The sequence below is a fragment of the Convolutriloba macropyga genome, chromosome 6 (genome assembly GCF_964194025.1).
Source record: "Convolutriloba macropyga chromosome 6, txConMacr16.3, whole genome shotgun sequence".
NCBI classification, from domain to species: domain Eukaryota; kingdom Metazoa; phylum Xenacoelomorpha; order Acoela; family Convolutidae; genus Convolutriloba; species Convolutriloba macropyga.
The window spans coordinates 53,077,450-53,092,241 of NC_134473.1; the positions used below are offsets into that span (position 1 = coordinate 53,077,450).

Consider the following 14,792-nt stretch of genomic DNA (forward strand, 5'->3'; position numbering starts at 1 on the left):
TTATGACAATGTATAGCTACTTAAGAATGACGAATTTATGTGACGTTTAGTACCTTTCTGGTGTTTAACGCTGCTATGATGGTTCGCACGAATTGTGCAAATTTGCGTATCTTCTCCGCGTCGCACAGAAGTTCTCTTATACTAGACTTTGTTAACAGCATATTTTCATTAAATGGAGATAATTTTTGCAAAGACTATAAATATCCCGAAAGGGCTTTCAATTTCATGATTGTCAAAAATTTCTAGCAAGTAGAAAAAAACAGGCAATATAATTATGCTTATTTACTGTCCTTCAAAACATCAATTTTTTGAGCGCAATCACAAATACTTTTTGCAATGAACCACCGATATAACCAGGGCTAATAAATTGATTAAAAACCTTCTCGCACAACTTCGTCAGTAATCAGAAAAGTAAAAGTTTTCTCATTCCAATCTTCGAGATTTTTTGAAAAAATTCCCGATTGTAGTACCTGCGAACATATAATTGTCAAATAATTGATTTTTAGATTCAACTTAAAGCATGGTAAGTGCTCTCCCGTTCATCCAATTTTTAGCAGCTTTAAACATTTTTTTTTACCTTTTTGATTCATTTTCGGATTATAGCACATGAGTTTACTGTTTTCATAGCGTTGGATAACTTATTGCGTAATTTTGTATGGCTTGGGGTTGTAGAATCTGAAATACAGTTGAAATTTGTCTTAATTTCCCAAGAAACCCACGATTTCTGCTTTTCATGTTTTTTCGAATACTTTTTAAATGAAACCCCTCTCGCCATTTCATCGATTTTTTCAAGAACCAGTTAACCCCGTTTCTTAAAACCCATTTGATGAACGAACATGAAAAGAAACGCTCTATGCAAAATTCTTTTTTCAGTAGTGCATTGAGAATTCATATTATCCAAATACTTGGTTGCAATTTATAAAATGTATTTCATTTTGCACACACGCGCTGGAATCTTGGTTGTAGACGACATCATTTACACTGGAATAACAAATCAATAATCGAATAGATCTAATGTCCGGTAAAAAGAGATAGTACTTTTCAGTTGAGGCAGGTACAAAGAAGCATTTAACGAACAAATACTATTGCATGTTTCACAGTCAATCAATACTCGAGGTTGGTCAAACAGTCAAGTTATCACAGCAGAACTCATTGCCAATTTTTCCCACAAAATAATTACCAAATCTGCTATCAAAAATCTCATTCTTGATTTCTAAGACTTGGTACAAAAATTTTCCATTGCGCTTTTGCTAACATCTTCAATTGATTTTTTTAAAGTTATTTCTATATTCTTAGTTTCGAATTCTTAGTTTTGAATTCTTGGTTCAAAAGTGCTGCTGCTGGCTTGATAACATTTCGATGGCAAGAGAAATTGTAAATCCTGACAAAGCATCAATAAAATTTGTCTATTAGTGCAGAAGCAACATCTTCGAGTCGTAGCTGTATGCCAGATTTTTTCAAGTTGTTTTAACGTTTGATGATCACTTACTTAATCATTCTTTTGGAAGTTTCTGTACCTCCGCGTAAAGCTCTCGTTGGCAGCTACATAATGTGACTTGAATATTCGACATCCCAATTGAACAGCTATCGCTGACATGGCCGACAGGGGCCTTAAGCCGACAACCAAAAAAGCATTAAATCCTACGACCCGACTGCGCACCAATTTCAATGGCTGGACAAAACTAGTGATAATTATTCCCGATCAAATTAGTCAACCATTCAGAATTTAACTCTCGGTTAATTTTCTCACTTCTTCCTTGTCGGCTAAACCCCCCTATCGGCCAATATTCCTAGCACTCACTTCAACGGGTTGCAAAAATCTTTCATTAACAATATTTCTGCAATCATACATGTAAGAGAAACAAAATGCAATTTTTTCGCGAAAAAAAAAACAGCAAAATAATTCTCAAAACAATATAATTGCAATTTTGCTAGGTTTCGATAACTTTTGCAGATTGCGTCTTTTCAATTTATGGTTACATTATAATTCCTGAGCAGTTCAAAGATCAAACCCAAATATACTACTTTTATTATTACCAATTAATGCAATGTTTGCAATCGGTCTAAGACCATAAATTTATGATGTTCATAATTCAGGTCAGTAACAGTGCAATTGGAAATACATATTTAGCTTTTACATAATAGTTGATAGTACATAAGAAGTGAAAGAAAGTCTACTAGAGAAATATAAGAAGTGAGTTTTGCAAAATTGTTCAATTATATTACATTTAAAAAAGTGACGTGGTTCCGCTTAAGGTCAGAGAGAGAGAGAGACAGAAAGAGAACGCAGTTTAGTAGTATTGAGAGGTGGGCATATTTGTCCTGTTCATCGTTTTCCTTTATAACAGGGCCCCTTGTGGTCTTCGTCTCTTCAGCCCTTCCCTTTAAGCTGCGGTTTCTCCGACGTCGTCTGAAACAGATCATTGCATAAACATCATCGCATAATGAAATTTATCATTGCATAAACATTGAGCGTGACCAGTGAGTATTACGTAACACCCGTGAGGTTATAAGATTAAATAGTCACGCATCCATCATTTTTATTTTCACGCAACGAGCATCCTGAGGACAAGTTTTTTATTTCGCTGGGTATGTTTGATTACGAAAAATCAAACATACCCAGCAGATTGCCGGAAAATAGCCGCCGTTGATTCCAATAAGCATGATTGGGATTAAAAGAAAAGAAGATATTCAAAAAAAAGATTTTTGTACAAAAACATTTTTTTAAGTCCGATTTATTTTGATGGCATTTCGTAGTTGAACATACTTCTGTTTCTTAGAGAGAGGCTACAGGGGATACTATCAATACCAATAAGCATTAGAGATGGTAACTAAGACTTATAGGAACGACGTTCAAATAGCGGGCATCTAAAATTGGGCTTCATGGGTTTATCCCGTTTCTATTTCTGACTTCAATTTTTTAATACTGACTCTGTTCATTTTGAATTGCTTAGCTGAGCAACTGATGTTCAAAATCACTTAGCAGAAGGAGAGAAGAGAGAAACTAGGCTAGAGAAGTCAAAAAGATTTCACGCAAAATGTTGAAAAAGCGGCAAAATGAGGTGAAGCGAAACATTTTTTTGTTCGACGAAGTAAAAAACATTGCAGGACAAGTCCTGACGTACAATTCAAAAACTTTTCATTGACTAAACAAAAAACTCGACCTAGAACGGACTATGAGTGAATTGGGAAAACCGTTTCCAAAAAAATAAGAGCGAAAAAATTAGAGCGAAAAAATTTCACGCCGCAAAACCACTCGCATTTTCGCTCCACTTCCTGTTTCGGCGTGACCAATATCACCACTCCAATTTGACTTTAAACATCCTGAAAATGTGTTAACAGATCTTAAAAACATAGCCGGAAGAATTCCGGAAACGACTCGAAGGAGAAAATTGCCCATACTTATGATAAAACAACTAGAACAACTATTGTGAAACCTGAACCTCCACAAATGCCATAAAAAATTTAAGGAAAAATAGAAACGGCATTCAAAAACAAATTGAACTAAAAAAACTAGAAAAACTTAATGAGTTTTTTATTATTACAAGGAAACATAAAGCCGAATAAAGTTCCTTCGCAATTAGAGCAATCGAAAGCTCGCAAAACAATGGGTAAGTCATAAAAGGCTAAGAAACTTGTCTAAGATAAAAAAGAAAAACTGCAAAAAATAAGAAAAATGGTTAGAAATTTCTCAATTTTTCTGTCAATTTTCCTAAGAAAAATGATATATATCAAAAAAATTTTAGTCAATTGGTATCTGAACATTCCTTCAGTAACAAGCTTCTATTCAAATCTCACCTAAAGCATTAAAACAAAAACCAGGCAAAAAATCATTAAACTTCGCCTTTAAAATGAGCAAAACTGATGAAAAATCTCCAAATTAGCACTAAACTCATATCAACTACTTGAAACATTCAATTCCGATCAAAACAAGCCTAAAACTAATACAATATCACAATCAAACCTCAAAACCATCAAACGTTGCAAAAAAACTGCTTTCAAAAGCCGCACGTGAACAAAAAAATTTCGCTCGCTTAGAAAAAATTTTTTCACACATCAATTTCTCGCTCTCTCAAAAACAGCGCTCTGAACAAAACCACTCTTTCGCTCCGCTCTTCACTTTTGTTCAGTGCCAAAATCACTCAAATTTTTTCACGCGTTTCATTTCCCGCTTCAAAAATTACTCCAATAAAATTGATTAAAAAAGGGACTTCTCCAATACTCCTCTTTGAGTCGTAATAAAAAGACAGCGTCCCAATACAAATCATATTCTTTGAATTGTAAAAAAAAATAGGAGCGCAATAATAGGCGGCTAGAAGATGAGGGCGGGTATTAAAAACAAATGAATTTCTAAGCCAAAAATGTTTCGTTTCAACACAATTACAGTTTACAATACGTTTTGGTATTCAACACAACCAGCTTCATATAATGAAAAAAAATGTTTAGAGGCTTCAGACAGAACATATTAGAGTTTAAAATAGAATAGACACAGAAGTACGTAAGACTTTGTTAGTAGAGCAAGAAGCCATAAAAATTGTTCGCGGGAGATTCTATACGACCTCTTCGCCCTCCTCGGGTTCAGGTTCTTCCTTTATATCCGAGGGCCGCGATCTGTTTTCTGTACCTAAAAATGCAACATGCAAAATAAAAGATTCCAACATTTCGATATAGAAAACCTTTCACTTAAAAAACCCTTTCTGATAAAAAGCAGGATCAAAGTTGATGGCCACTAGAGGCATCATTCTGAATAAATCGCACACTAGAAACTTTCTTTCAATAAACTTTTTTAAGAGACGATGAAGCTTCGATAGCAATTATTTGATAGACAATGGGTGATAGCCAGAAGAAAGAATTATACACCATATTCATTGTCTTGTAAAATCGAACTCCTCCGCCTGCTCTGCGATTCTCCTTTTGTACCCACTTTCGATTCTGATTTCTGACTCCCCTTTGTGGATGCGGAAGATGCGACAGTACCCTCTGCTTTAGATGACTTTTTCGATTCTACCGCTGTTTCTGTTGGCTCCTTTGAAACTTGCTGCTCGGTTGCTTTCTGACTTTGTTCTTCTGTTTTACCTTTGCCAGAGGAACTTTTTTCACCAGGTTCCGTTTCCCCTTCATAGCTGACATCGCCACTGCTAACGCTGCTCTTTTTGTCACTGCTTGAGACAGAAGTATCTTTGTCAACAACTACATCCGGGTTCGGTTCTTTATCACCTTCCTTTTTGCCACTCCCTTTAAGGGTCAAAAACCGTTAAGGGTGCACGCAATAAAATATAACCGGCCCGCGCGGATTGCTCCAATTTCCCTCAAAAAGACATAGGAGCAAAAGTTAACAAAATTGATCTCTAACTAATACAACGGAAGTTGTAACTAATAGGCAAAAGTGTTTCCGTATAAGACAAACGAAAACGATGACAAGTTTTTTTATATACTGATGCTTATTTATGGGTTGTATATTTTGAAGGCAATCAGCTACAATTTTTTATATTGATAGAGAGGTTCATACTTCACGCTTGAACCCTGAAGTAAGAAATGCTTTACGAACTGAACAGTTTCTAGAGCAGAAACAGGCTGAGCGAGGGTTCTTTGTTAAACTGGCACATATATTCAAAAGCTTTTCAAACTTCTGTACCACCCTATAATGTTGACAACAAGACAAGGTCTTCAATGCCGTTTCAATAGAAAAATTAGAACTCCGCAAAAGGAACAATTCAGCTTCAGCATTGCCCCGGAGCTTCAGCATATCGAGAAAAAAAAACATTTTCAGGCGTTGGAAATCTATCAAAATCATTCTTTTCGGGCATATTTTAGAAGAACCATAATTTTACTAAAGCCAAAAAACTGAATGCTATCAAACTCCAAAAATTACAGAGAAATGCAGTCTAAATTAATAGCACTAAAAAATTCAATTGAAAAAATTGTGGTGATTGAGTTCAACAAATAAGATTACTTCAACGAATATTTAATACAAACTTTATGTTAGTTTATTAAGATAATTATTAGCCGTTGGTAGAGGCAATCCGAAAGAAGTCTATTTTGATTTCCTTTATAGGATATATCAATATCTTGCATTCTTGTATTCGAAAAACCCAGAAACAAAACCCTGTTGGAATTTCAGATCAAAAGAGTAGCTCATTTTCTGTCTTTTGGAACAAGCTCCGATGACCCAATGAGTTTTTTTGTATTACTGATAAACAATTTTGTTTACTGGTCAACAAAAGAACAGATATTAGAAAGAGAAAAATAGTGGGAAACCATTTGAAAATCATTTGACTTCCTCCAAACATAGCCGGCAGATTGCCGGAAAATAGCCGCGATAGACGCTTGTGGCCTACCTTGAATTGAAAAAACTAAAGAAATAATGTTGACAGATCGACCACCAGCTTTTTAATAGACCATTAGACTTTTTGGGTTAGATTCGAACTGAGATTTTTATGCGACTTATGTGCTCTACAAGGAAAAAACCCTAACGGAACTTTTTCAAAATAAATATTCGATATTAAAACTCAAGACTCTATTACTCAGGAATAAGGGCATATAAGTTTGGCACTACTTAGATGCACACTATTGGCCTTTAATTAGTAAATGTTCATAAAATTTAAAGTTCCATAAGTGAGTTCAGATGTCATTTTTTAGTGAGGTAAGTCACGCAATTAACCTAAAAGCAGAAATGACGTCACGAACACAAATTTTATCTGCGAAGCAGTAAAGTCACTGAAGTCATTAAAAAAGTCAATTCCAAGAAGTCAGAGCAAGACGAAACAAAAATCTGTTAGACGAAATAAAAAACATAGCAGGACAAGTCCTGACGTACAAGTCAAAAAGAATTTTCATTGACTAAACAATGAACTAGACCTAGAACGGACTATGAGTGAGTTGGGAAAACCATTTCTAAATAGATTAAAAAAAAACAAAAAAAATCAAGGTCAAAATGACGCATGTGAACAAAAAAAAACCAATAGCGAGAAGTGTAAATTTGGTTCAAACAAAAAAATAGGCCTGGAATGAATTCTGAATGGATTGATGGCCTCAGAATTCATATTGCGATTCATATTTATATTCAGTAGCATTTTCTGCAACAACAACATTTTTGGAATACTTTAAGAAAACAGAAATGATATGTTTAGCTTACGTCTGTTTCTATTAAGTGTCTTCGATTTGTTGCTTCACTGCAGACTCAAAAACTTTTGAAAGTCCCGGTTTAAAAGAAATCAGAGAGTAGTTAAGTGCATTATCAAAATCTACATTGATGGAATTATGCAAGCTCCCTTGAGTGCATCAGCAGAGTAATTCGTTCTTAAAAGACAAATTTCGAAAGTCAACCACACTCGGCTATTTCCCAAGATGCACCATATATTTCAACTGATGGTATTTTGGAATGATCAAAGGGCTTATTTTGAGTTAGAAGCAATTTGAGACATTCAAACTAATGTAGTGCAAACAGTCGTGAAAATCTCAGCTAGAAACGACGCAGAGCTGAAGAAACCCGGGAGACTTTAAAGAAATGCAAAATGATGTATTATCGGTCAATCTCAGGCAAAAAAAAACTCGCATTGAGGATATGAATTCCTTTCTGAGGAAACTTTTAACAGAGAATTGTTCATTTCAAATCAAAGGGCCGTTGTAAACCGTTGTAGTAAGCCATAGTTTCCAATGATAAGTATGGGTGCCTCAAAAGGAACGAATTGTTCGTACAGGCTGATTTTTTGAATAACAAATCTACTAAATTAGCACCTGACATCTTTCATTTCAATGTTTAACAGTCCTTATTAAAGGTTGAAAAAGTAGAAATAGCGAAGGCGGTCAAAATGTTTTCTGCTATCTAACACTAAAAACTGACAACAGCTTTTAAAAAAGCTAAAATTGGTTGCTTCATCTTAGATTCCAATAAATTAGCTGTTCTGAAAGTATAAGTATCCGCTAATCTTAACTTCAGTATTGAAATACCAAACATAACCGACTAACGATGGAAAAATTGCCCTCGAACGAGTAGTGGGAGCTCCAATCTATTGCGGGCTGCTTCAGTCGGGGGTGGGGTGAAGGTGAGTACTTAAATTTACTAAGAGGGCTTCAAAAGACGTCATTAGAGGTTATTATATACCACTAGAAACATACCCGGCAGATTGCCGAAAAAAGCCACCATTGATTTCCATAACACCAATTGGGATTGAAGTAACAAAAACAATAAAAAATTGATTGTTGTACAAAAACATTTTTAAGTGCGAACTATTTTGATTGGATTTCGTAGTGAAGATATTCCTGTTTCTTAATGAGAGGATACAGGGGCTATTATCAATGCCAAAGCATTAGAGATGTTAACTAAGACTTAAGATCAAAGTTCAAGTAACACGCATCTAAAATTTGACTTCATGGGTTTATCTCGTTTCTGTTTTGGATTGTTTTACAAAAATGATTTTGTTCAATCAAGATTGCTTTGCTTAGCTACTACTAACAACTTAAAATTACAGTATCTTAACGGAACCAATGCCGTATCAAAAATGAAAACAAAAATGAAAAAAAAAATACAGTGATTACAGAAATTAACATAAAATTTCTCTCTCCTTAAACAAAACCCCGCACATAGCAACCAATGATTTCCATAACCCCAATTGGGATTGAGAGAAAAGGAAAGTATTAATTATTGTACAAAAACATGCGAATTTGCGTACAAACATGCGCACAAAAACATGCGAACTATTGATTTCGTTTGTGTTAATGAGAGGATAGAGTGGCTAGTATCGATAATAATAATAACGATTACAGAAGTTAATTTATACTAATCAAGCGAATTTCAGGCAAAAATTAGGATAAATGGGTTCATCCTGTTCTTATTTTAATTTCAAATTTTGATACTGAATCTGTTGATTCTAGATTGTTTTTTATGAGCAACCATTGCTTAAGAACACTTTGAGCAGAATGAGCAAAGAATGAAACTAGCCCAGAGAATTCAAAAGGATTTCAAGCACAATTTTGAAAAGGCGGCAAATGATGTAAAGCGAAACAAACTTTAATTCGACGATGATTTTTTTAAAAAAAGGAGCTTTATATTAGCCGCCAGTGAAGATGCATGCCGGCTGTCAAATTTAAAGTGAAAAAACAACAATTTTGGCGCACTTTTCATTTTTTAGTAGTGAACTAAAGCTCATTGAGTTCAGTTGCTGTCATTTTTGAATGAGAAACGAAAGCCGAAAAAGTCAGAGGCTTAAAAGTACCTCAAAACATCACAACGGACAAACGAAAATTTTTCATAAAAAAGATCAATACGTTTACAATTGCTCCAAACTTTTTCGAGAGCATTTAAAATCTACCACGATTACACAAATTTTGCAAAAATTCGTTCAAAGGTTTGTTTTGAAAGCTTCCTATGATTAATTTCCAAGAGCAGTAACATAAACTGCACATGTTATGCTCGGTGCTTAAAGAAACTGCTTCGAAAAATAGAACTTAAATTATAAAATTGTGAGAAAAGAATTCATAGCTCTAAGACTCCACAGATATCAACTTTGCTTCGTGGGTCAAATAGCTGCTTCATTATAAAGGTAAGAAAATGTTGTACCACCGATAACGTAGGATATTCTTTGTTTCGAATGCATCACATGCTACTAAAAACACTGTTGCCGATAGAAGCCGTCAATTTCCAGATATAGATTTAAACGATTACTGCTAAAAGTAACTATGGAAAAACTGCAAAGATAAATTGTATTAAGTCAAATTTCCCGTTTTTCAATACAGAAAATACAAAAAGAAAAACGGGCAACATTCTCATTAAGAAACGACAAAAAATTTGAAATAATGATTCAGGTTTTTTCTGGAATCCAAACTGTTCTTCTCTAAATTCTTGTAATCTAACTTAAAAATCCAAACATGGGCTCACAAAAATGAAAATAGTAACAAGTGATCTACTCTAACTGAGCTGTCACAATCCTTTTGTATTTATTAATTACACTGATATTTAGCAATAGAAAAATCCGCTATTGGTCTAAAATATTTTGAGATATCCGAGAATTCACTAAAAAAACGTGCGTTTCTCGCAATGAAAACTAGTTTGAAAAATTGATAGCTCACTGGGAGTGATCATTTCAGAAATTTTCTAAGTATACCACACGGAGCCAAAAACTTTCAATCAAAAGCTGAGTTCGAAGAATAATTATAGCCGTTGGAATTGAGTGGACATGCAATCTGGTTTCTTAGGCTACTCTGAAAAGGCTGCTCAAATTCTTTAAACTCTTCAATTGGCAAAGCCTTTTACATTGTTTAAATAATGGAAATGAGTTCATGAAAGCACCCACAGTCTTTCATTCGTTGGTTAGCCGAGAAATGTACGGCAGCCAAGCAAAACGAGTATCTTCGACAACACATCGCAATTCAATTTAAGCAATCAAAATTGCAACAGGACCAAGCAATGTTATTCACGCTTCGTTTAATCAACAATCGGATTTTGCAACTAATGAGTCCTTTTTATTGGAAAACGTACCATGAAGCAAAGCACGTAATCAGAATTTTTTTATTCGAACTATTTCAAAGCTGAGCGCAACCAAAGTGAACTAAAAACTTGACCCCAAAGCTCCAAATACTTATCAGATAATACACAATGCCGATCTATTGACAGACTAATTGCTATCAATATCAACACTCGTATCAGATGGAAAACTCTTTACTTTAGGTTTAACTATTGACGCATAAAAGACACTTGTCCTCACTAATCCCCCAGATAATAGAATTGACACCCAAATAAGGCAAACAGACGCGCCACAAAACTCAAAAGAATTAGCTACCCTCGTGACCACGCATTCATTGCTATCGGTTCTTATCTAATCAAAAGAAAATTTGGCTCAAGTAAGGCTGCAGCAAGTTTGAAACTTGTAACCAAAGTTAGAAAATCCCGAGAAGCGCGAATTCAAAATGAGTGAACCAGTAAGAGATACCGAGCTTCTTTTCTCACAAAGCAAATTTCGGATGGATCAATTGATCGAAGGCAGAGAGCCCAACATGGATGACCACAACTTCATAATGACATCGTCAAGGGTCATGCGAAATATGCGCAAACCTAGCTTCAGTCCAGTAGCGTCATTTGCCATAACTTACATGGAATCAATCAACTACAAACAATGCAAAACTTCAGTGGATAGAAGCCAAATTCTTCCGGGACAAACAGGTATTGTGTCAAGTTAAAATTCTTCACGTTTATGTATCTAATCTGATTGTGAGGTGAGCAGGTGAATATCAGACAACTCACAACAATTCTGTTACAATTGGCTTAATTCAGATGCTCAATTCTTTATTTTGAACCATTTTTCAACAACTTTTCCACGCCTCAGAATTCCATCAAAAAGTAGTCCAGAACAAATCAACAGTGTATACTAAACAAACTATCAAACAAACAAAAAAAATTACAAAAACCGACTTAAGTCGGACCAATTGCTCTCAAATTTCAGTCGAACGAATTGGGGTTAATTATAGAATGTTGCATCCGTCTTGTGAGAGGGGGCTATACAGTCTTTTAGGTGCTTTAAATGATGTTATTGGAGCTTACTACAGACAAATACTTACATTTAATTAAAGTGAAGTAATAAAACCTTTTAGTCAACTTCCGCCATTGATTTAGAGTTGAAATTTGGGAAAATCCAGAAATTATTCCATAATGTAAATTGAAAATTGATCCACGGTAACATCAGGTTACAGTTTCCGCTCAAATACTCTATACAAAGGGGGGAAACTCAAGCTAACATATCTCTGCGCCCAAGGGACGATATTGGCGATATATTCAACGAAAAACGTGGAAAACAAACTATATGTTAAGGTAATAAATGAAGTCGAAGTCCACTCGCATTGCCTAACTTCCGCTATTGGCCTCCAAAATACGGCACCAAATACTCCCAAATCAATCTCTTGAAAGATAAAAAAACAAACAAATTTTGCGGAATTTTCTCAAACAGAAAGAAACCCTGCTTTATCAAAAACTACTTTCAGGTGGCATAGAAAATCTTAACAAACTTCGTTCAATTCGATTTCAGAGGCAAGTCCCCATTACGTCGCCAATCCTACCAAAATCATGCCAAGTCGCCTCGGAGAATATACTTGACAGTATATTCTCCGAGCCAGCTTGGCATGATTTCGGTAAAGCTAATATTATTGGTCGTATCTAATATGAGAACTCATGCTTCTGCAGAGATTTTAGAAATGCTTAATATTTTCAGTTATCTCAAATTAAAATGCAATGATGTATATGACAGTAGAATTAAAACACCAAAAACTGTTGCGTCTTTTTGATATCGGAGAACCTAGAGTCTACATTGTTCTAATCAAAATTTTTATGAACCAAAAAAGGCACAGAGTAAAAACCAAAATTTAAATAAAATAGTGTTTTAGGTTTTCAAGGCCCCTCTTATAAATGGACGAGCATTTTTTCCACAACATTCAAAAAATATCAACATAATCTTTCCAATGAATTGGCGCTATGTGATTGACAAGAGCTAGATTAAGGATCAAATACAATCAAATTTATTAATTTAATTTTAAACGCCCGCACTCCAATTGCAGTATCTAGTGACTAAAATCGCCGAGATAGTTTGGCAGCTCCGGTTGTTTCATTATACTGTCAGTTTTTGAAACAGTCCAAGATAGTCAGGTATTATTTAATAAGCAGATAAACGCGTTCTGCACAGCGGAAAAACTGGGTTACCTTGTCAGTGAAATAGAAAATAATATAGAAACCTTTTTGCAAATAATTCCCATTTTCCCATTCCAAATTTTTCGAAATTCTTATTTTTCAGTGTTGGAAATTGGCGTGGGAGCCCACGGTTTTGTAATGGAGGCACTGCTTAAATTCGAAGGACTTGAGCGTCTAGTGGGAATTGAAATCAGCGAGAAAATGATGTTTGAATTCAAACAAAAATATTCTACGGCTGTAAAAGCTGAACAGCTTGAGCTATACGATACCGACTGCATAGATATGAGACACATTTTCCCTAAAGATCACAGTGTCGATCGAATTTTAGCCGTCAACGTTATATATTTCCTACATCCCTTGGAAAAGTACCTGCAAGAAATTTACCGCATTTTGAAGCGGAATACTGGGAAGGCTATTATCTCCTGCAAACCGATGATAAAACGCGAAGAAGATCCTGCTTTCACATTATTTAAAAACTTAGATTTTGAAACTGTGTTGGAATGTTCAAAGAATGTCGGATTCGAAGCGAGTCGTGAAGATATATGCCTCGGAGACAACGTCATAACGGATCATATGATTATTCTCACGCTCAGCATACCTTAACAACTGTTACCCAATCACACCTATAACTCAATTACGGTTCATCAACCGTGTTTCTATATTTTGTTTTTAATCAAAACACGTCGCATAAACTTTACTGATATTTCATGTATACATATATAGCAGTTTTCAAAGCGGAAAAACTTAGAAATGAACGAGAATGCTAGTGATAGCTGTAAACCATCATAAAACATAGCCCGCAAATTGCCGGAAAATAGCCCCCGTTGACCCGCTTGACGCGCATTGCGATAGAAACAGAAAGAGAAAATAAGATAGAAATTGACTGAATTTTTCAAAGTAAAAACTTTTTTATTTGGTGTCCAAATTCCGAATCTTCGGTTAGATTATAAAACTACACTTTATTCAGCTTCTAAAATGAACGCTAATAAGCATAATACTAACGCCAGCTAGCAATCGCTTTAATGAACTTTGATAACCTAATGCACTATGACTTAAAGACCGGGCTTTATATGCTTATCCTGTTTCTTTTGATCTTTTGATTTTGCTCTTTTGACTTTGAACGTACTCACTTTATTGCGCAATTCAACGCGTGAAAGAATTTAAAATCCATTCAGTTGAAACAGTGAGTGCGATAAGTCAGAAGTCAAACGTGAAAATCGTGACTTATGTAAAACGAAAAACGTGATCAAAAGATAAAGCGAACTATTTTTAAAAAAGGAGAGCGTCTAAATGATAGCCGTTGAGAGGCAGACAGCGGCTATTAAACAGTAAAATCTTTTAAGATATCACAAAGAATGAGGGAGATTCAAAACTAAGACTAAAACTCGGGTTTTCACTCAAACTTGCAAACAATAACCATCTCGATATTCGATCGAGAGATCCCTCAGAATCTTAGTTCTTTGCTACTCAGCAAGAAAGAGAAACTGGTACGAATGAACCTATCAGGCAGATTGCCGGAAAAAAGCTGTCATTAATTACCACGACTTCCCATCGTAGTTAGACAAACTCTTTGTCTTAATGAGAGGATACAGGTATTGGCATCCGCACCAATAAACAGACCTGGTAACTAAGAATAATTCAAATAAGTTCAAAAACGTGGAAACTAAAGCAGCCTTGTGTATCACGTTTCTAATTTTGATTTTGTTTCTTTTTGATCATTTTAGATTGCTTTGCTGAGCAACTGCTGTTTAAAGACATTTTTCATCAAGATAAGAGACGACTAAAACTAGCCTCGAGAAATCAAAGATTTCACGCACGTCAAAAAAGAGGCACAATTAGGTAACGCGAAACAGATTTTCATCTAGCAAACTAAAAATCATTAGCAGGAAGTCCTAACCTAAAATTTAAAAAAATTTCATTTTTCAATTAAAACACGACCTAGAAATGACGATGACTTGAATTGGAAAACCATTTACAAAAACCCGACCGATAGAATTGAAAAACAGCAAAAAAAATGGGAAATTGCTGCATTTGACGAAAATAATCACAACCCACAAAAGCGATATGTTGTTCAAACACCATTTTCCCAATCTGATTTAAAATTCAAGTTAAACAATTT

General features: G+C 35.0%; 3 protein-coding genes across 6 annotated transcripts in view; 1 reads left to right on the plus strand and 2 right to left on the minus strand.

Annotated features, from left to right (window-relative positions):
- Positions 1-14,792, plus strand: part of LOC142341755 (protein XRP2-like) — a 525,423-nt gene that overhangs the window by 319,447 nt on the left and 191,184 nt on the right. The window lies entirely within an intron of this gene.
- Positions 1-14,792, minus strand: part of LOC142341757 (serine/arginine-rich splicing factor 4-like) — a 340,718-nt gene that overhangs the window by 275,225 nt on the left and 50,701 nt on the right. The gene's annotated exons all lie outside the window — the stretch shown is intronic.
- The window catches only part of LOC142341758 (uncharacterized), a 30,460-nt gene continuing 16,518 nt past the window's right edge, over positions 851-14,792 (minus strand). For both annotated transcript variants that reach the window (XM_075392951.1, XM_075392952.1), the window contains exons 3-5: positions 4,861-5,235; positions 4,560-4,624; positions 851-2,410 (exon numbers count right to left, since the gene is read on the minus strand). In XM_075392951.1, the coding sequence (XP_075249066.1) occupies positions 2,372-2,410; positions 4,560-4,624; positions 4,861-5,235 (479 nt within the window). In that variant the 3' untranslated portion in view covers positions 851-2,371. The remainder of the gene's footprint in view (positions 2,411-4,559; positions 4,625-4,860; positions 5,236-14,792) is intronic.